The sequence below is a fragment of the Magnolia sinica genome, chromosome 13 (genome assembly GCF_029962835.1).
Source record: "Magnolia sinica isolate HGM2019 chromosome 13, MsV1, whole genome shotgun sequence".
Classification (NCBI taxonomy): Eukaryota; Viridiplantae; Streptophyta; class Magnoliopsida; order Magnoliales; family Magnoliaceae; genus Magnolia; species Magnolia sinica.
Genome location: NC_080585.1, coordinates 23,097,802 through 23,120,082, shown reverse-complemented (window position 1 = coordinate 23,120,082; position 22,281 = coordinate 23,097,802). Strand labels below are relative to the sequence as shown.

At 39.2% G+C, this 22,281-nt stretch overlaps 2 protein-coding genes across 4 annotated transcripts in view; one reads left to right on the top strand and one right to left on the bottom strand.

Moving 5' to 3' along the window:
• Window positions 1-235: 235 nt before the first annotated feature.
• LOC131223240 (uncharacterized) lies at window positions 236-11,155 on the top strand. 2 transcript variants are annotated; one of them, XM_058218574.1, is made up of 10 exons: window positions 236-407; window positions 962-1,039; window positions 1,708-1,822; window positions 5,662-5,698; window positions 5,817-5,886; window positions 5,984-6,088; window positions 8,640-8,790; window positions 8,913-8,995; window positions 10,594-10,687; window positions 10,802-11,155. In XM_058218574.1, the coding sequence occupies exons 2-10, from the start codon at window positions 1,018-1,020 to the stop codon at window positions 10,887-10,889; spliced, it is 765 nt and encodes a 254-aa protein (XP_058074557.1). In that variant the 5' UTR covers window positions 236-407; window positions 962-1,017; the 3' UTR covers window positions 10,890-11,155. The 2 variants fall into 2 exon arrangements, with proteins under 2 accessions (XP_058074557.1, XP_058074558.1); XM_058218575.1 differs by lacking the exon at window positions 236-407 and having other exon boundaries at window positions 755-1,039.
• Window positions 11,156-15,554: 4,399 nt separating this feature from the next.
• Window positions 15,555-22,281, bottom strand: part of LOC131223239 (uncharacterized) — a 43,758-nt gene continuing 37,031 nt past the window's right edge. The window contains exons 9-10 of one of the 2 annotated variants that reach the window (XM_058218572.1): window positions 18,135-18,300; window positions 15,555-18,043 (exon numbers count right to left, since the gene is read on the bottom strand). In XM_058218572.1, the coding sequence (XP_058074555.1) occupies window positions 17,359-18,043; window positions 18,135-18,300 (851 nt within the window). In that variant the 3' untranslated portion in view covers window positions 15,555-17,358. The remainder of the gene's footprint in view (window positions 18,044-18,134; window positions 18,301-22,281) is intronic. The other variant, XM_058218573.1, reaches the window with a different exon arrangement.

Genomic DNA, 22,281 nt, shown 5'->3' with positions numbered 1-22,281 from the left:
GAGCATTTTCTGCGGGATCTGTCCAAAATCCAAATAGATATCTTGGACAATGACAGAGCCAAACGCAAAACAGCTGCTTTTATATGGCCCACGGTAAGGATAGTTTTGGAAATTGAGACAAACATGAAGGGCATTTTGGTCACTCAAGGGAATCCTTGTACAGAATGATTTTTTGGATTTTGTGGGCTAAGACAGATTTTTCCAATGATATCATCATTACATGTAACAAAAAGGAGAAATAATTTTTCATCAGCCAACAGCAAACAACAAGAAGAAAATGCAAAGCTAAAATCAAGCAGCCTAAGGAATCAAAAACCAAAACAGAACCAAACTGGGAAATACAGAGAGAGTGAGCTAAAAAGAAAGAAAAATCATATATGCTCTTGTTGCTGGTTCCTCAAATCAAGGTTGGTGTGATAAAAGAAGCAAAACCCACTTCTCTTTTCATCTTCCAATTGATGTTGTTGCCTTCTTTTTAGCTCTCTCTCTCTCTCTCTCTCTCTCTCTCTCTCTCTCTCTCTCTCTCTCTTCATAGCTGTTCTAGCTGTTATGGTTCTGGTGTAAAATAAAATAAAAAATAGAAAGATAGCTTTTATTGTTGTGGAAATATTCTTGGGCTGATGTTGGTGCTTTTGTTCCCACTCTTCACAAGCATTGATTCCTTTGGGCCGGCTTACTATCATCATTATTGTTATTTTCATGGCTGGGTTGCGGCCTCATCTATTCCTAGATTCTTCTCTCTCTCTCTCTCTCAAAAAGTTTCAGTGCTTTTCTCCTTTTGTTTGCTAGTCCTTTTTTCTATCTTTCCTTTTTGGGTGCTGTTCTTTTTAAGTTTGTAGGCTCTTTTCAGAAAGGAGTGTTTAGCTAGTGTAGGCACTGTGGTTGATTCAGATTCATGGGGTTTTATTCCATTCCACCAAATGTGTATAAATAGAGAGGTCAATCTTGTGTTTTTCTGCAGGAGCTGCTTTCAGTCATTGCAAGAGGTGAGCTTTCGACTTCGGCCGCAGCAGCAAGATGAGCTATGGGGGAGGTTCTGGTTAGAATTTTATGTCATTTGTTTGGTTTTCTGTTTAGAGTTTCTTATCTGTAGTAGATGGGCCAGACTTAGATGGTAGTTGCTAGACATTGTATGTGTGGTATGCATTTATGTTAATCGAGACTGTTCAATCTGTGGCCGCTGTGGTGGATGGAGCATTGCTCAAAAATCACATTGACCGGATGGTTCTCACCATCTGATTGGTTGGTGTTGAATGGGCAGTAAAAGAGAATATGATCAGCAGTCCAAATTCATCTGGAATAAGATTGATGGTCAATATGTTGGTTCTGCTCTGTCCAGTGGGACCCACTATTTGAATGGCCTTGATTGGCATACATGTGGCAAACACGTACAGTGGGTCTTTTGCCCCATCACAAATTCACACCATTGTCTGGTCCATAACGATAAACACACATTTCTTTTTGTAAATCAATGTAAATTTATAGATGAACAGTGCAGTTTTTGGGTTATCGATGATTTTTCGCAATCTTTTTACGCTTCTGTTTTTGGGTTTTCTATTGGGTGGTGGAATGATGTATTTCTTTGGGTTAATGGTTAGATTACTCTGTATAGTGGGCTCTTTTTGTTGGTTTTTTTATTATCATGTTCTTAGATACATGTTCTTCTTTGGCTTTTGTCATGAACTATGAGTTGATGAAAAAATACAGGTAGTCGAACTGGTAGAAGGACTTTTGAGTATGGAAGGACCTATGTGGTCAGGCCCAAAGGGAGGCACCTGGCCACTATCGTTTGGCTTCATGGGCTTGGTGATAATGGTTCAAGGTATTTAAGTGTACTTTTGGCATCATTATCATTTCGGTTGTTATTTTTACTACCGTTATTTGATATTCTGGCAATTTACTTCTATTTCTTGGGGTTCATGGCTTTTGGCTCCCCGGCTTTCACTTGAACTGTTCAAGGTCTGTTCTCTTCTTAGCAAATACTCTTATGCAAATGAAAGACGATACATTGCATGTGTAATCCTTATATTTATAGTCTAACTGAAGTTATGGTCTTTTGATAGTGGTATGACGGAACAAGATTCATGTAGCCAACCTCATTTAGTTGGGATAAGGTTTAGATGGTGATATATGGGTTTCACTAACATCCCCCCCACCTTTATGTTTGTAAATGATACGGGATTACGTATTGTCGATTTGAACCGTTCATTCATTCATGCAACTAGGAGCAAACCGTGGTGCAAAAATCATGCCAACTGGATCATTCTAAATATCCAATCCATTGCATGGAAAATGAACAGCCAAGATTGAGCAGAGAACAAAACAGGACTGAATCATCTTCTTGAAACATCTATCTGATAGATTCCACTTTGTATTGCTTACTATTCCAAAGTAACACTTTGGTTTGATGATTCTAACCATGTGATCTATGGCTTGGAAACAACGGATGGTTGTAACAAGTTGACCCCATTCGAAAGGTTAGGATCATCTGATTGGCTTGGTTCTTGCGTTATGGCTTGCTCCCAATGGCACTATTGAATGAACCATCCTGGTTGATTATTGGGTGTACCACGTGTAATTTCTAAAGGTTTTGGGACGCTGCTAGCATCCTAATAAATGTGGAGACATCAGCAATACCACACATGTATGGCTGGAAGTAAGCTTACGTAATTAATGGTATCAACCTGTTGGCTATTCATGTTTACTAGAGACGTATGGCCTAGCGATTATTATATCAACAGGATGATTGATTGTGACTACAGAGCTAATAATTGTTTTTGTTATTGTTGTTTATTCCCTCCCCTTTATCAGCAGTGTTTGGTAAGGTTTTATTCTCTTCCCTTTTCCCCAAGCATATACCTTGAATGGTATGGTGGACTTTTCAGTGCGAAAACAGGAAAATAAAAAGAGTTAGAGAATGTCAATGTCTCATCCAGTTCTCATTGAGAATCATTTTATTTGGTTTAAACATGTGGGAACTATGCATACTTTTCATGGAGATTCTCTTTCAAGTTGATTCAATTGCAGAGAGCATTGGCACCGTGAACTGAATAAAACAAATCATTGTGGCAGCTTTGTTGTCATTTCCTTTTCGCAGTGAGCTTTGGTTAGGGCGGTCCAGAAAAAGTGGAGTGAATATGCTGAAAGCTTTGAATTGGGGACCACCCATTCACTAGCTTGGTTTTGCAGCCAACTGAACAAGCTTTTGATTTCTGCCTTAGACAAACTTTTTATTTAATATGATATTACATTAACGAAAGTAAATATGGATGGCTGTTTGGTTGCTAACAGCTACAGCAATTTAGCTTGCGAATATTCTTTTGCAATTTAGCTTGCGAATATTCTTTTGGTTTGCCAATGTATGGATATTGACATGGTTACCATTGATGGCATGCCATCATGTTGTCTTTACAATCTTATATACATGCAAGTACATATGCATGGTTATTGACATGGCTACTGTTGATGAGAAGGGATATGAAGGCTTGTTAACTTAGGGCCTGTTTGGATTCACGTATAAGAGGGCGGTGTATCATATTATAAGTGAATATTCCCGAATATTCCAATTAAACAGCGTTTGGATTGGAGCGTATAACGGACGGTATCCCATGCGCGCGATTTCAGTCCATTTCCAAAAATTCGAAAACGCGGTATTGTTTTGTCAGAGTTCAGGCATGCCATCATTACAGACAAATGACTACACTGCGTTGTATTCTCATTCTCGAGAATTCGCTACTGATGATTGTCAGAGTTAGGGCCCCACCATGATGTATGTGTTTCATCCATTCCGTTCATCCATGTTTACATATCATTTTATTGCTTGATCCCAAAAATGAGAGGGACATAAATATTAGGTGGATCACACCACATGAAAACAATAGTGATTGGATATCAACCATTAAAATCCTCCTATGGCCCACTATACTGTTTATTTGACATCCAATCTATTGATTAGGTCATACAGACCCAGATGAAGAGAAAAAACAAATATGAGCTTGATCCAAAACATAATGGCCCCCAAAATGTTTTTAATGGTCGACGCTCATTCAACACTGTTTCCTGTAATGTGGTCCACTTGAGATTTGTATATATCTTAATTTTTGATTCAGAACGTAAAATGATGTGTAAAAACATATGGATGGCATGGATGAAATACATACATCATGGTGGGGCCCACATAGCAACGACCCCCAGCCATTGGCCGGTGTCAGGGGGTGTAGCCAATACGTACGGTTGTACAGTACGCAGACATAATATCTCCTATCCAAACGTTGATCTGTCTAAGATATTGTATACTATTCTCCATAATACCTCCAATCCAAACATTGATTTGTATCTGAATGATTCATATGTATTCTGAAAACCGTCCATTGTATACATGAACAGTACTCGAATACAGTACAGTACAATACAATACACGAATCCAAACAGGCCCTTACTGTATTATGATTGACAAAACAAGATTTAAAGATGACACCAAATAGTTGTGGTGAGGCTATGATGACACACACACACACACACACACACACAAACATAATGCATATATGGAGAATGCTCACATCTTGAGAAAACCACTACTAGTGGCGTCTCAATCTATTGTGGGGCCCACATGGTAATGTGGACGCATCCATCCCATCCAACAAGGTGGGCCATCACGAAGATCACCCAATGCAAAAATTAAGCCAATCCAATCATTAGGTGGAGCACACCATGGAAGAAAATGGCGACTGCCCAAAATCAGGCCGCATGTGAACTTTGGAGGTTTTGTGTAGATTTTGGGCAGTCGCCACTTTCATGTGTTAAGCCCTACTCGATTATTAGATTCGCCTATTTTTGTGCTGGGTGATCTTTGTGGGGGGTAACCCTGTTCGATGGGCTGGATGCGGATGGTCCTCATAATAGCTTGAGATCATGTGAGGATGCCCTAAACGCATACATGATACGTGTCTATGTGATATAATATGTAGCCTTTTCTTATGACTAAATGAAGGCTTTATGATAGGGCACTCTTACAGTTTGATTTGTTTGTCTGACCAAAATTCAGTTTTCTGCTATTGGAATTTCATTTATTAAGATGGATTCTACTTCGCATGATTGACCACTTTCTTATCTCTACACGTATGTAGAATATGTCATGGCCCTTTCCAATTAGGCTTAGGAGAAGATCATCTTAGTCGGATACTCCTTTCTGGAGACATGAACTCCACATTTATTGAGGTTTCTAAGTTTATTAGTCATTAGATCTTACAGTGGCGTTGTGCCAATTGGCTACAAACCCAACTTCTTCTGGTAAGGGAAATATCTGAACATGATTATGATGAGTTGTAAGCAATTCTTGTTGTACCCTTGTCTTGAGAATTTGGACTTAGAAGACCCTTCGAGCTCAAGTCTTGCTGCATTCGGCCCTTGTAATTGACTAATTGTACTTGGCAAATATGACTCTGTTTAGTAGTTAAGAGTATGGATATGTGATTTTATTTTTCTATAAACCATGTCTGAAACTTGATCATTGAATTACGTAATTGTATCATCAAACTGAGTTGTTCTATTATTTAACTCTGTAGTCTTAGTCTCCCCAGTGAACTGATCTGATCTAACTTGTTCAATGAAACTTCCAAGTACAGATTTCCTCATTGTAGTGTTTTTGGTCTTGTTTTGCAGCTGGTCCCAGCTCTTGGATACACTTCCTCTTCCTAATGTATGGATGCATGTGGCCTGATCTAAACTCTAGCTTTTCGTCATGTTATTTTTCATATGTTATGTTCTTAGTTCTTACCATTGTCTCTTAACTTCTCATTTTTATTTGAATAACACAGATAAAATGGATTTGTCCAACCGCTCCGACTCGTCCGGTAGCACTTTTTGGTGGATTTCCTTGCGCTGCATGTACGGTTGCTTCCGAAGAAAATAGTTCTTTGCTTGAAATAACCATCTTGCTACTTTGCAGCAAGTCCTCTAGTGATTCTTTTGGAATGTCCATCAGGGTTTGATGTAGGAGAGCTTTCAGAGGATGGGCCTGATGATGTGGAGGGTTTAGATGCTTCTGCAGCTCATGTTGCAACCCTGTTGTCAACAGAACCTGCTGATAGTAGGTTTCCATGGAACTGCTTGATCTTTCAGTCTTATTTTATTTTAGTATGATATCTAATTTCTAATATCTGGGAATGCATTGTTTCTCATATGGGTTTCCATCCACTCATAAATGTTCATTGCTCAACTGTTATTGAACATGATTTGCTATTTCCTTTTATGTTGGCTCTTGCAAGGGAACTCCACCCAGAAACACACATAAATGTATATTGGAGATGTGTCAGATGTGTATCCACAGCTATTAGAAAAGAAACCTCAATTGATCCTTCCATATAGTGTTTCTGTTTTCCTCTGGGGACATTTTCTACTTCTTATGTTTTCATAATATAATGTTTAATTATTTATATAATCATATATCATCGTTTATCTAATAATATATCATCATCATCATCACCAAAGCCTTGTCCCGGTTATTTCAGTCGGCTTTGGAAATCATAATTCGGCAGTCAATCCTAACTAAGGCCTTATCCTAGGTAATGAACAAGCTTTCATATCCCTTTTCACCACCTCATTGAAGTCCTTGCTTTCATCCTCTTTTCAGATCCTTCAACCTTAACTAATGTTTCCCTCCTTCCTGGAGTCATCTCTACTCTATGTTGAACATGACTAAACCATCTCAATCTGCTCTCCATCACTTTGTCTCCTATTCGGACTACTCTTAGGCTGCTTCAGATGACTTTTTAATATATATATATATATATATATATATTATATCCTAGGTGGTCTTCCCACACATCCATCTCAACATCCTCATCTCTGCAACAATCAATCTCTATTCATGTTTCTTTCTCACTCCCACACACATAGCATAGCCAGCTGCATAGCCGTCTTATATATATAAAAAAAATCCCTAACATTTCATAGGCATGGGGGATTACACAATGCTCTAGAGGCACATCTCCACTTCATCCACCTAGCTCTAATTATATTAGAAACATCTCATAAATCTCCCCAATCCTTTTGAATAATAGACCAAGATAGTGAAAAATATTGCTTTGAGAGATCTCTTAACCATCAATTTAGCTAAAGCTGCTTCAATAACTGTTCTTTCTAAAGTTGGGTTCCAAATACTTCATTTTGGTTTTGTTAATTATTAAGCATCTAGACTCTAGGACCTTACTCCAAACTTCCAATTTAGCATTTGTCCCCTCTTCAGTCTCGTCGACCAACACTAGGGAGCTCAATCTCGGGAATTAGCTGTTAATTCATCTATTACGAATGCAAAAGGTTAGTAGTTTAATTTTGAACCTTGATGAAGACCCACTGCTATTGGGCACTCATCAGTTTCACCGTGGGCCATTCTCATTCTTGTAACGGCCTCATCATACATCTTTGTTGTTGTCAATACATCCTCCTGGGGCCCCTTCCCTCATCACTCACCAGTCACCAACATGTTCTTAGGTACGTTATTGTGTACTCTCTCCCGATCTACAAAAATGTGGAGATTCTACCTTTTATATTCACACTTTTTCCTCAATTGTCTACATAGAAAAATACGTTCAATTTTTTTTTTTTTTTTATTGTGTCTTTATCCTTGATCCACCACACTCTCCCAGAGCCTTAAAGTTAGACTCAGTAGTTTGATCCCCAATTGTTTGTGCAACTTCGTGCTTCTCCTTTGTTCTTGTAAATAGATATCAACATGCTTTTCCCCACTCATCTGCCATTTTCTTTGCCTGAAAATTTGTATTGAAAAAGGCAATTTAACCAAACTATTAGATTTTCCCAATGTCTCCCACACTTAGATAGGTCTATCATCTGATCCCACAGCCTTTTCTTTCCTCATCTTTGTTAAAGCTACCTTTAGTTCCCTGATCTGAAATTTAAGATAGCAATAATGTTCTATTCATGGTCCAAGTCCCCTGCAAGTTATATCCTTGTGCCCATGTTTCATCACACAACCTCCAAAGGTAGCCTCTCCTTCTCCCTTATCTTACCATCTTTCACCAAGACTTCGACCCTCATCCCTGATGCATCTAATGTTGTTTGTGTCAGTACCTGCCTCACTTCTCTAGCCTGTAGATATCTCTCTCCTCTCTAGTGCCTAAATGTATCATACGAAAAACATCAACCTTTCCCTTTTTAAGTTCCACCATCTTATTATTGGTCAACTTTTACTTTGACATCCTCTTTCCCAACTCTTAACTCACATTTATGACCCTCTATTTTATGTCGCATGGTCATAGTTCACTTGGTATAACTTTACAGTCTTTGCATGGCGGATCCTCTGTAGCAATAAAATGTCTATTTGGGATAAATATGGTCTACTCTTTAAAGCCACCACATGCTCATATCTTTTTAAGTATATTTTCCTCTTTTCTAGTAGGCACATGCATACACATAAACATGTCACATCATCATCATCATCATCTAAGCCGTTTCCCAACTAATTGAGGTTGGCTATGCGAATCTTGTTCCACCATTCCACTATCTGTTTATTCATATGTATTGTATGTAGTTGGGATGATGGTGATCTGGGTGTATGCCCATGTGTTAGTGGAGGACAGTCAGTTGATTGATAACTAAACATTTTTCTTTTTCTGTTGCAGTCAAACTTGGTGTTGGAGGTTTCAGTATGGGTGCTGCAACCGCCCTCTACTCTGCCACCTGCTGTGCTAATGGTAGATATAGCAATGGCAACCCATTTCCAGTCAACCTGAGTGTAGTTGTTGGTCTAAGTGGCTGGCTTCCATGTTCAAGGTCCGTCCATCTTCTTGTTATCTCAGTCAAGCATATGCATTTCATCAGTGGTCCTCTCTGTTCACATTTCCATATTCTATTACACCCCAAAAATTGTCAATTAATGGATTTTTGTTTTTTAGGACCTTGAAAAGCAGGATCGAAGGGTCACAAGAGGCTGTGAGACGTGCTGCTTCCTTGCCACTGTTGCTCTGCCATGGAAAAGGTGTTTATGCTTTTGAAATATTATTAATAAAGACATTGTTGTTACACACATATCCATAGCTCAAGTGGTAGACTGAGTGAAGATAACCTCATTTCAACACTGAGGTCTTGGTATCGATTCCCATGTGGGGTGTGGCTAACAGCGGGGTGTGTACTAATGTGTTAACCCCACCCCCAAAAAAAAAAAGACCGTTGTTCACTGAAAAAATGGTAAAATTATTATGATTTGGGTTCTCTTTTTTCCTTTTGCTTTCTTCTCTTCTTCTTCTTCTTCTTCTCCTTCCTCTACTTCTTTTCGGTGTGTGTGCGTGCACCCCCGCTTTTGTGTGTAATCTCTAATGGTAGCGGGAAAAGTCTATAAGTGAATATTTCTTCTTGCACTGTAGCATATCCTGAATTACTTCTTGGCCTAATGGTTTTAATTCAATGCAAGTTTTTTTTTTACTGAATTTAGCGTATTAAAACTTAGGATCTATTTTATCCATTATTTCTGTGCGGAAGAGACCATACAAGGCCTTATTTTGATTAATTTTGAATGAGTAGTTGTGATCTTCTGCTAATAGTTGTGCATCTAGATTCCCACTCAAACGGCAGCTGTAATAGTCTATTATTCTCTCTTCAAAAAAATAAAAATAAAAATAAAAATCTTTATAATGACTTTGGTAATCCGGTCAGATGATTTCTTGGGGAACCATGACAATGCTAGGATTTCTTTTTGTTTCTTGTAATGGGGGATCTTTTAACTGTGTTTGTAGATGTGAAAAAATAAATAAATGCCCACGTCCTTTATGAAAATCTTAATAACTAAACTTTGGTAGTGAGGGTGGAAATGGCATGGGCAGCCTGTCCGGGGCAATGAACCCAATGCAGCTTTAGACTGGGCTTGGACCTATTAACTTGGCCCGTGGACCTGTGCTGAGCCTTTTGGTCTGGGTGTGGGCTTGAGTAATTTTAGCCTGGCTTGGACCAGTCCAACCTAACTTCATATGTACATGTGTTATATCCTACAAATATGCCACTCCAATCCACGGTTAGGCAACCCATGCATCTTGAATGCAGACCATTGGTTTCGCTCCTATAAATGTCTATTTCAGTGTGCATGCATGGGCCACTCGATCAACGGATAGATTAGGAGTAGTCACATGGAAAATAGGGATTTTATCAATTTCCAGGCCAGGCCAGGTCAGGACTGGGCCCAGGCAAATTCTCAGGCTGGCCTTGAGCCCCGGGCCTTAACTGCCAAGCCGACCTGAAAAACCCAACCCATTGCCACCCCAATGTGGTAGTCAGGATGTTGACCACCTCTATGAAGCTGTCCCTTACTAATAATATGTGCATGTTGTCTGTAAGCCTTCCCCATGTTGCATGATTTTATTTTATTTTGTTTCTTCTTATTTAATTTTGAATATACCACCTTGTACTGTCTTCATACAGACATTATAATTATATCCCTCTGCTATATGAATTAATCTTATTGTCATTTGAGATTTAAATGCATTACAGATCATGCATGTAGAAATCATCATGTTTCTCTTATTACGGACAGAATGCATGAGCTTCTATTGATTTAGGGTGTTAATTTCCTTTTTTCGCTTTCAGCGGATGATGTCGTCCTTTTCAAACATGGACAGAAATCTGCAGAGGCTTTAACTACAACTGGTTTCCGGAATCTCGTTTTCGAGACCTACAATGGGTACTTAACAGATTACTTCTCCCCTGCAAGAGTCATTTAGTTTTCACCTTTTAGAGCTAGATGCCATCCATGTAGTATAAGCAGTCTGTTTAGAGAGAATTTTGAACCATGCAGGCTTGGGCACTACACAGTCCCGGACGAGATGGCAGATGTCTGCAAATGGCTCACTGCCAGGCTGAGGCTCGACAGGTCCCGCTCATAATCACAAAATGGCTCTTGGTGAAGTAATACTGAGTATATCTGTACGGAATATTAGTTATGGTAAGTTAAATGAGTAGTTGCGAGTTTGGGGTATATGGTATAGTGTCACTGATATCTACCTATTCCGTATGGTCCGCTTGCCTCTCGAATAGAAACAGTTGAATATGCTTTCTGTAATTTTGGCTTGTTGGCACCATGATGGGATTGGTATTGGTGATTTTTAACATTCGTGATATGGGTTATTTATATGAGATTGTATTTCTGCCATGGGTATTCTTGGTATTCATGTGGTTTCATTCTTCGATGTGAAATTTTCAATTGAATTGGTTGTTTGACTAATTGCGGAGGCTTTTGCTGCTCGATCCTCTTTAAGATTTTCTTTGATATTTCTTGGGATAGTTTAAGGAAAGATTTGATGGTCATTGGTTTAATTGAGGATGTGGTCCTTTCATAGAGTGAGATAGTAGAATAGGGTTCTTGTGACCCACCCCAATTAGTTGTGTTATGGTTTAGATGATGATTATGATGATGATGATGATGATGATGATTTCTTGTGATAGTTTAAACGTTTCTTTGGATGTAATTCATGCTTCTCAATCATAGATTATTGTGATATGCTATTGGTTGATTGATGGTTATTAATATATGCCTTGTTTGAGCTCTAACTTGTATCCAAAGTTCAGTTTGGGTGTGCCCATTGGATTGTATCACATTGTGATTAAACAAAGCGGAGATAGCCAGATGGGAATTAACATTTGTTACATTGCTTTCAATGGACTTGAAAATGATTGCAATTGCGATTCGAGGGCTACTTCCTCATTGTGAATATAAAGGTAACTTCAAATTAACTTCTTTGTTGAACCAATTATTGCAATTCAATTCAATGGTGCACCCAAACACAGCCTAAGTGATGAGTTGTTATCTACATTCAATTAAGTAGGATAATGGAGGATGATCCGTTCTATTGTAATTCTCTTTGAACATGGTGTTTGTTGATGCATCTATAAATATCCTTTGTAAACTCCATTCTTCCTTTTATTGTAATAAGTTTCATTTATGAAATTACGGGTCCATGAATATTTGGACCCTACGACATCCACAACAACTGATTCAAGGAGAGGTGTGTACGGTCTCAATGTCACGCCATCAGTTTTCCAGAACAAGCTGCTTCAAATGCTTCTCATCGGCTCCCACAGTGAGAGGTGTCATACACCAGAATGAGCTCTCAAAATGGATGATCAGATTCGTAACGATTGTATCTGTAATGGTTTTTTCCATTGTGATACTACTGTTTAAACAGTTGTATTTCTGGTCAATCAGTTGGTGATAATTCATTTGGTTGAAGTGTTATTCTTGGGAAATATAGCTTCAATTTCCTATATTCATCCTTGTTATCATTTCTAAAATATTACGGATCTAACACAACGCTTGGTATGGTAGAAACGTTCGTCTAAGCACATTTACATGCGTCAAACTACAGTTTGTAAGTGTGTTTAAATTTATCTGAGTGCAATATACTTATATTCACTTAGACACACTGAGACTGCACTTAGACTTAAATGCACTTGGATGTACATTGTACACTTTGTATTGGATCCTGACTTATTCTGAAATGCTGCACATCGAGTCTTCCATGGTTGTGGATGTTTTCTTAACCGGGCGTTTGGATGCACTATTGAACTGAATTGCGGTTAGTTGACAGTAGACCAAATAGCAATCATCTCCTAATTGCACTTCTGTTACTTTCAAGTTGGCTATGAGTGGAATGTGATTGCAATTTGATGGCTATTTCTTGTGGATGCTATTATACTCATTTGCAATTCAGTTCAATAATGCATCAGTATGAATCCTTATTTCGGAAACAGTAAAATCAAGCACTCGGTCGAGCGCCTCATCTGCTGTATGATGGCATGTATGATATCTAATCTAGATTGTCCAAGTAATGAGCCTCCTTGTGGATAGAGTGTATCTTCAAATTGTTGGGAATCTGCAGAAGCAAATTCCGAATTCAGATCTCTTGGTCGAGTGTATGATGGCATGTATGATATCTAATCTAGATTGTCCAAGTAATGAGCCTCCACGTGGATAGTGTATCTTCAAAATATTGGGAATCTGCAGAAGCAAATTCCAAATTCAGATCTCATACTATTAAACAAACATGAACCAAGCAATCACAAAGCATACATGATTTTACGTGAAAAAATTCTTGTGGAAAAAACTACGGCAAAAAGTGACAGCGAATTACTGTGAAATCAATAGTACGAGATAGAATCACTTACAATAATTCAAAAACTTTCTTTTTCGCCTTCCAGAAGCTCCCAAAAATGTTTAGCCCTCCCAAGAATAGCCTAGAAAATATTGGAATTATCCTAATCTAGCAATTACACCCATATATAATGTCACACCCAAATAGGAAACAATTCCCTCAATTTCGCAAAACCACACATTTCTGTACAATCATTGAAAGCACCTTTAATAATATCGATTTGGACTGGCAAAATGTCCAGCGAGCAAAGAGAATAAATCAGGATTTTCTCGATGAGATCAAGTAGACTAATGACGGGATCAAGTGGTCCGTCGATGCCATCGGTAGATTCAGTTACAGACAAATTTAAGACATCTGATAACACAAATTATACCGACCGAACAAGCCTAATTGGTAAATTCACGACCATTAAATGGACAGTTAAAAGAAACTGAATTGCAGCTCAAGTTTAGCAGTGAATCAGATGGGTCAGATTGTCTAGTCAGCATGAACTTTCATGCTGCATATGAAGTGGGTCCACGATTTAGATGGTCCAGATTGAGTTTTACTTGTATTCCAATAGCATATGGAAGCTTATATGCAGCATATTGAGTTTTACTTCATGCGTGTAGGCAGGCATAGATGCACGTCTGCGGGACGCGGCTTCGGTGGTTGAACCGCCGAGCTCGGTGCTTCTGGGACTTTTGGGCCCACCGTGATGTGTGTTTTATATTCACGCCATCCATCTGTTCTCCTAGCTGGTGCTTCTGAGACTGGGGCCCACCATGATGTGTGTTTTATATCCGCACGCCCAAAAATGAAGCAGATCCAAATCTCAGGTGGACCACACCACAGGAAACAGTGGTGATTGAAGGTCCACCCTCAAAAGCTTCCTAAGGCCCACCATAATGTTTATTGCCATCCAACCTGTTGATAAGGTCACATAAACCTGGATGAAGGGAAAACACAAATATCAGCTTGAACCAAACCTTCTGTGGCCCTCAAAAGGTTTTTAATGGTAGGCGTTCAAACATTACTTTTTCCTGTGGTGCGGTCCACCTAAGATTTGGATCTGCTTAATTTTTGGGGTCATGCCCTAAAATGATCTGGAAAAATGGATGAACAGGGTGGAAATAAAACATATACATCAGTGGGCCCCACAATCCCGGAACCACGGAGCTCAATGGTACACCAGATCCACTGAAGCCGCATCCACGTCTGCGTGTGCACGTCGGCTTGTGGCTACATGCACGCATGTGGGGTACGTATTGGAATTGTCCCTACATGCAATTCCATGCACGTATGAGCGCATGTGCTCATCTGCAATGCATTTGAAATCAAGGTTTATAACACTGGATTGTAAGTGGTCTATTGGGGATAGGGCTGTCAATGGGCCGGGTTAGGTCTGGGCAAGCCTGGCCTGTAATTCTGAAGCTAAGCTCAAATCCAGCCCGGGTCCATGATGGGCTGAAATAGTCTAGCCCGACCCGAGTTCGCCCGAGCCCAAACCCTGAATATCTCTGTGGATAAATGATATTTCGGTGTGCCTCATGTGTGAGAGAGAGGGAGAATAAAATAAAACGGAGAAAAGTAGGTTTAGAAAAGACTTATCAGGTCGAGTTGGGTTTACGGGCTTTTGAGTTGTTTAAAAAAAAAAAAAAAAAAATTTCAGATGATCCAACCTAAATTTTTATGGATTGGCTTTGGGGCCAAAATTCAAGACCTCGCACATCTAACAGGAATACAATTTTGTGAGATGAATTAAATATCTTCATGCGTATTAGACTGATAGATTCTCCAAAATGTATCTATCCATTTTGATTGACCAGATATTTCTGTTTATGGTATTTAACTGAGTCCGTGTCATTAGGACGCAAACCATCCTCTTGTATTTTCAAGAGAAAGATAAATTATCTTTATGGAATAAGATCGGGAATTACTGTGAAGCCGGGAGAGAGATTTTAAAAATAATAATAATAACCACGAGATTATGGAAGTCAGTAAAAGTCAATATCATATGTTAATAATTTTGAGCCTGAAAATTAGTAGGGAGATGTCTCTCAACTGCAAATTGGAGGGATTGAGATTGGCGTGGACTTTGAAAGAACCTATGACGTTCATATTTAGGTTTCTTTTTTAAAAAAGAGAGAGAAGAAAAAGAGGGTATTGGGAATGAATGATTGAAAAGGATATCCAACCTTCCACATTTAACAAGCATGTGGTCCAACCTGACAAGTAGTGACCTGGCTTTTGGGTAAGGATGGAAAAAAAAATATGGGCCGCTTGCAGAATCCCAAATGCGGTTGATGGTCCAGATTAAAACCTTACGCCATCATAGTAGGGCCCACCTATTGGACAGTCTGGATTCACCATCATACAGCCCCCTAAAGGGTCGATTGGCAACGAAACTGGAAAACTCACTAATGTGTAAAATGAGTAAATTTATGCTCCAAACGTTCAGGTACAAAATCTTTAACGGGAAAGATAACAACTCATGCTACAGTTACAGACACTGAAACCTTTCAAGGCTTCAACCCAATTCAAAAAAGTGTCACGAATGCTGGTGGCCCATTGCATCATCTCCATTGACTTACCTTTGGTTGCATTTGGTACAGGTATTATCTAACAAAGTTTCGATATCTCTAGCTAAGACAGACCGCAGCGCCATCACCACTGCCACCCACCCACCCACTACAACAACAGCAACAGCAGCAACAATAACGAAAGAGTTGCGGGAGGCCAGGAGGCCTGAAATATTGAGATCAAAGAGGAAAGGGAGAAATGAAGTTAATCTCTGGAACTACAGCTGCTTTTGTGCTGAAATGAAGTTAATCTCTGCAATTATTGTAGCCTCTCCACGAAGTCATCAGCGGACCCTTCAACAGAAAAGCTCTTTCTGACACGATGTGAGCCAAGGCCAATAAGCAATTGAGTGGATATCCACCAAGTCATCAGAGAAACAACTCTAAGATCTAAGAAAAAGAAAAAGAATTCAGCCTCTATAGATAAATGCACTTGCAACGCTATCTGATCCGCCAGAAGGAAATGATACTTTGCTCGATGGTCCTCGGTAGAAGTAATAAGCAGCAGTTCTAATAAGGCACAGCCATAACCTTCTAGAATTCGCTGAAATTGCAATCTTATTGAAATTTCACCACCCTATCATGAAAGAGTCTATCTGCCAAGGAAACACCAACATGAGCCCCACTATCAGCATTGGATTACTCAATCAAGAAACCAGAAATTTCAGATAACTTAAATCTTGGATTGAGTTTAAAACCGAAAGAAGAAAACAAAGTCTCGAGTTCATGAAAAAACTAGAATGACTAAAGCTCTTGCTCTACTGGCCACTGTTTTTTATGGATAGACTTTCAAGTTCACCAGGCACTTAAAACTCCTTTATTTACCATCCCGTTTGAGTAGCGGGTGATATCTTAACATGGATATGGAAAAACCATCCAGAAATCAGTCAATGTGGAAATCAGTGGAAATGACAAAGGGACAGGTGTCAATGTAAGGTGTTTGGTTTTCGAGTTGATTTCCATGGCAATGAACCTAAGTTCAATGTTCAACAGTACAAGGTGTTTCACATTGACATGGAAAGGCCCATGAATTAGCTTTTTGGGAGGCAATTTAAAAGGAGGAGAAGAAAAAGAAGAAACTAGTTTTCCAAGGAAAAGTATAATCAAACACCACGTCCTTGTTCCCAAACAGACCCAAATGCACGAAGGGCATAGGTACTCATGCAACTCCGCAAAATGCAGACCAAAATATCCCTGCTTTACACATGGAAACTTGTGTTGGTGACATGACCATTGATTTTGTGGACCACCATATGCATGGCTACAACTCAAAAAGGAAGGTGATGTAACCCATTTGATCAATGGCCTGAAACAGTGATGGCTACCTCAAAAATGACCGGCTGCATTCAACCAGCAAACTCCAAATTGGATGGTCAGAGTGATTCAATCACTACAATATCTAGCCAATGGCATATCCACATGGTTGATCAAACCAATGTTATGGCACACCATACATACTTTCCATAGTATGGTGGCCACAGTACTTTATAGAGCTTCTAAAAGGTGTCTCTTACTATAGGGATGATAAAAGAGTGTCTTCCTAGAGGGATGATGAAAGGAAAACAACCTCTTGAAGTTGCAGAACATGGATACATTAACTAGGATTACCTCAATTCGGTGGCCACCATCTCACTCACTTTGGGTCACTGCAAGGAGTCAAGAGGGGGGAATGAAGGGACAGACTGCAATATGAACTTGCGGCCACTTCTCAAACCCGGTGAAGAACTCGACCTCCTCAACTCATGCAAGCAATTGTGTGGAGGAGAAACCCGCTTCTGATTCGGAGAACTCGTCTTCACTGCCTTGATGGGGGAGTAGGTCTCCTTCAGTATGTCCGGAGTTTCGTCTTCTGAAATGCTATTCAGCCCACCGATGGAATCAGGATGCATGACAAACTTGCTGCCTCTAAAGCGAGCAGTCGGAGTGACAGGAGAACCACGCTGACGATGGGGAGAGACTGATAAACACGAACTTCCATGACATAACTGGGCCTGTGGATCCTTTGAACATTCAATATCAGATGATGATGAAGCAGCAGCCTTTGATGGATGATGTTGTTGCAGTGGGGTAACATCACATAAGCCTGCAAGTCCATCCCATCCGGGTGAAAATGGATCCACCTCCCCTTCCACATGGCGGTCCAGCTCCCGATCATGGAGAGCCAGACCTGCATTTGCTTCTCTTGCAGTCACAGGCCTGCTGCTGTTTAAATTTTTGGGAGACCTTGGGGATTTCCTGTAGGATGATGAAAGAGAAATTTCGGATTCAAGTGATGATGTCCGTCGTTTTCTTGTAGGATGCCTAGATTCGGTCATATCCCTTCCAAAACTGAGCGCAGAAACAGATAGGGTGCAATAAATAACAGGTATTCATGTCATAATCATACCTTTCAAAAAAAAAAAACATATAGGAACCATACCTTGAGCACCGGTACAATGGTGTTAAGGGAGAGAGGTCTGCATGGGATTGCTCCTTGAGCAAGGTATCCCTCTTAAACTCTACCACATCCAGCTTCTGATCAGAGAGGTCCTCCAATCGTTCATCTTCAGCCTTTCTATGTTCCACTTCTGTGATATCACCAAATCCTACAAAAAAAAAAAAAAAAACAACAAAACAAATTTCTTGGTAACAGGCAAAAAAAAAAAAAAAAACCCAGGCAATATGTCAACACAAAATGAAAGACCATCTGAGTATCCAACTACTAGATTTAGGGGGTGTTTGGGTATCTTGAGAGTTGAGAAAGAGTGTATATGGAATTGATTTCTGCCCAAAGCTGATACTCCATCTCAGGTCTCACCTGAAAAAAGCACACTCAGTTTTGGGAAGAAAAGGTAGGAAAAACAGAAGCTAATCAACAATCCAATCATGGGTGGCCTCACCCCCATATTCACCGTAGTAATGTGGTTTAGGTTTTATTAACGGAAATGGATATGGCCCACCTAGCTCTTATTCTCTTATTATCTTTTATTTATGTTAATTGGAATATGCTGGGTATCTTTTCTTTTGTTACTTAAAGAATATAATTGTCATATTAGATTTGTTTAGTTATCAAAAGGGAGAAGGGGAGGTCCAACTCAATGAGGGCCTCTCTCTTTTTCTTCTTTTCTTTCATGTGCTACAGTCCTGCTACGGTAACAAGCAACTTTTTATACATGGCATCAGTTTCTGATATAATCCATCTCTCCCATCTACGGGCTGATCCCTCTTGTGCCAAAAATCTTTTAAGAATCTTAGGATTTCTTTTCTTTCGTTGTGCCAGGACTTTGTAAATGCCTGTATGCGAGAAGGGGATATGGCACTTGTGATCATCGCCTCTTTCAGGATGTGTGAACTTGTGGGCTGATTACCTTAGTCAGATGCCGTATTCATGATCATCAACCCTCGTGATTGGTTGGAACGTGTGGGCTGATTATTCTCTTCATGATCATCAACCCTACTGATTGGTTGGAACGTGTGGACTGATTATTCTCTTCATGAACATCAACCCCCGTGACCGGTTCGAGAACTAGATTCATAAATCCATATGATTTTTTAAGGCTCCAGATAACCTTTATTAAATAAAATGAAACAAACGATCTCCAATGGTCTAAGTCCACTCAATTATCTTTAACAGCAAAGGGAAAATTGAAACACTTGAACACAGAGAAACTTGATGAGAGTTCTAGTATATATGAACAATGGATCCAAGAGAATGCTCAAATTATGATATGGTTATGGAATAGTATGGAATCATCCATCGGTGCTAACGTAATTTTTTTGGATACTGTAAAGGAAGTGTAGGATGCATTCCAAGAGATGTATTCATCCAACAAAAGTATCCCCGAACATGTCAATTATATGATGAAATATTTGAGCTCCAATAAGGTGACAAAACACTAGGTGAATATTATTCTAAACTCAAACGAATGTGGGAAGAGTTGAATGTGTATCGAGCCCTTACTACTGATTTGGAAAAGGTACGTGATCAACATGAGTTTCATGTAGCCAAGTTCTTATCTGGTTTGAAACGTGAGTACGAACCGGTTTGTGCACAGATCTTGGGTGGCAAGGATGTGCCATCTTTGTTAACGGGTATCTTTTGGCTCTACAGTGGAGTCAATGAGAACACTGCTTTAATATCCTTCACTGTTCAAGGCCGTCGCGGCGGTCGCATTGGCAGAGGCAACAAGGTAGTCATGGTGAAGAGGGAGGAGGTTGCAGTAGAGGTCGTCGACCTAAAAAGTGCAAGCATTGTGGGCTCTCAAAATTACTTGAAAATTGTTGAAATATTCATGGGAAGCTAGCATGAGCTAATCAAGCATCTTACATTGGAAATAAGAGTGGTCCATCTACAACTCAACAAGCACAAGAGCCGATTACACTCACTCAAGAAAAGTGTTCCAAGTTGCTGAAAATTTTGCAAAATCAACCTACTTCTGCTACTTTTAGAACTACTTCCACCCCTACAGCTACATTTATGACGTCAAGTATTGCCTATTTAGGTTCTAAGGGCTAACACCCCGATCCATAGCTCAAGTTGTAGACCGAGTAAAGATACCTCATTTCAACACTGAGGTCTTGGTATCGATTCCCTAGTGGGGGTGGCTAATAGTGAAGTGTGCACTCTAAAGCATCTAACCATATGCCAGGTGAATCCAGTGCATTTCCCCCATTAATACATCATTAACGGGCTCATTTGTCACTCAGGAAGATGGTACTTAATCTAAAATATGTGGAATTGATATTGTTCACCCTCACTCTTCCCTTCCATTATCATCTGTAATTTATGTTCCCAAATTTTCCCCAAGTCTTTTATCTGTTAACAAACTCATCAAATCTCTTAATAACTTTGTAAACTTCTATCTCTCACATTGTGCTTTTCATGATCTAAAGACGAAGAAGAAGATTAAAGAAGGATATCAATATGATAGGTTGTACTATCTTAATTGTGACATTGTTGGTGTAGTAGTACAGAAGAACATCTCTCCTTACTAGTGACACCGTCCATATCAAGTCCAGAGAGTGAAGTGTGTGAATTGAGTAAACATCATTGTGCTACTTTTCCACCACATGTAGAAAAGTATAGTTTAGTTTCTTTTTTATTTAGTTCATTCAGATGTTTGGGGACCAGTTAAAATCTCTAGTAGGTCGGGGTACAAGTATTTTCTTACCTTCGTTGAAAATTTCTTGCGAATGACCTGGATTTATTTAATGAAAGACAGATTTGAAGTATTCTCTAGTTTTAAGACTTTTCACATGGAAGTACAAAATTAATTTAATCGAAAAGTATTTGTGTTTTGTTCCGATAATGCCAAAGAATATATGTCAGAAGCCTTTAACCAATGTTTTTCTGAAATGGGAATCCTTCATCAAACATCATGTGCCCACAGTCCACAACAAAAAAGTGTTGCGGAGAAGAAAAAATGCCACCAACTAAAGGTGACTCATCTAGTTTTAAGACTTTTCACATGGAGGTACAAACTTAATTTAATCGAAAAGTATTTGCGTTTTGTTCTGATAATGCCAAAGAATATATGTCACAAGCCTTTAGCCAATGTTTTTCTGAAATAGGAATCCTTCATCAAACGTCGTGTGCCCACGGTCCACAACAAAACGGTGTTGCAAAGAAGAAAAAATGCCACCGACTAAAGGTGACTCATGCTCTATTACTTCATGTAATGTTCCCAAAAGTTTTTTGAACTAAACAGTGCTCACAGCATGTTTTCTTATCAATTGAATGCCCTCAACCATTCTAATGGGTCAATTATCATATGAACATCTACTTCCAAATGCTCCATTGTTTTCTTTACGCCCCAAAGTTTTGGGATGCATACGATCTGTTCATCAGTTGGAATCGGGCCATGATAAATTAGATCCTAGAGCCATTCAATGTCCTTTTCGTGTGTACTCAATTATACAAAGATGTCATCCTTGTTAGTCCTCTTTGAAGACAATATATATATATATATATATATATATATATATATATATATATATATATATATATATATATATATATATATATGCAGACATTACATTTTTCGAGTCCACTCCATTCTTCTCAAAAGACTGTAAATCTCTTGATGTGGAAGTTGTGCATGTACCTATTGCAGTTGAAGAAGATGTAATCAATCTCCTCCCTATGTTGATTCCATCATTCACCTTGTGCCTCCGTTGCAAGTCAACTCACGATGAACACGTAACGAGAGTACGGCCAACCATGGTATGCCATCCACCATATCTTCTTCCAAACCTAATGATCTAGATACATCTGATGTTCACATTGCCTTAAGGAAAGGTAAGTGTGCTTGTACGGATCATCACAAATAGGTCTCATTTCAATGCTTATTTCCCACTTTCCATATATTTGTTTTATCCTTGTCCCCTCATTTTATTCCCAAGTCATACCAGAAAGAATTGTTACATAAGGGGTGGAAGCATGCAATGAAAGAAGCAATGGTTGCTCTTTATCAGAATAACACTTTGGAGCTCACATGTCTACCTTCCGAAAAAACATGTTGTTGGTTGTTGGTGGATGTACACCATTAAATTTCATCCCAATGAAGCACTTGAACATTTAAAGGCCC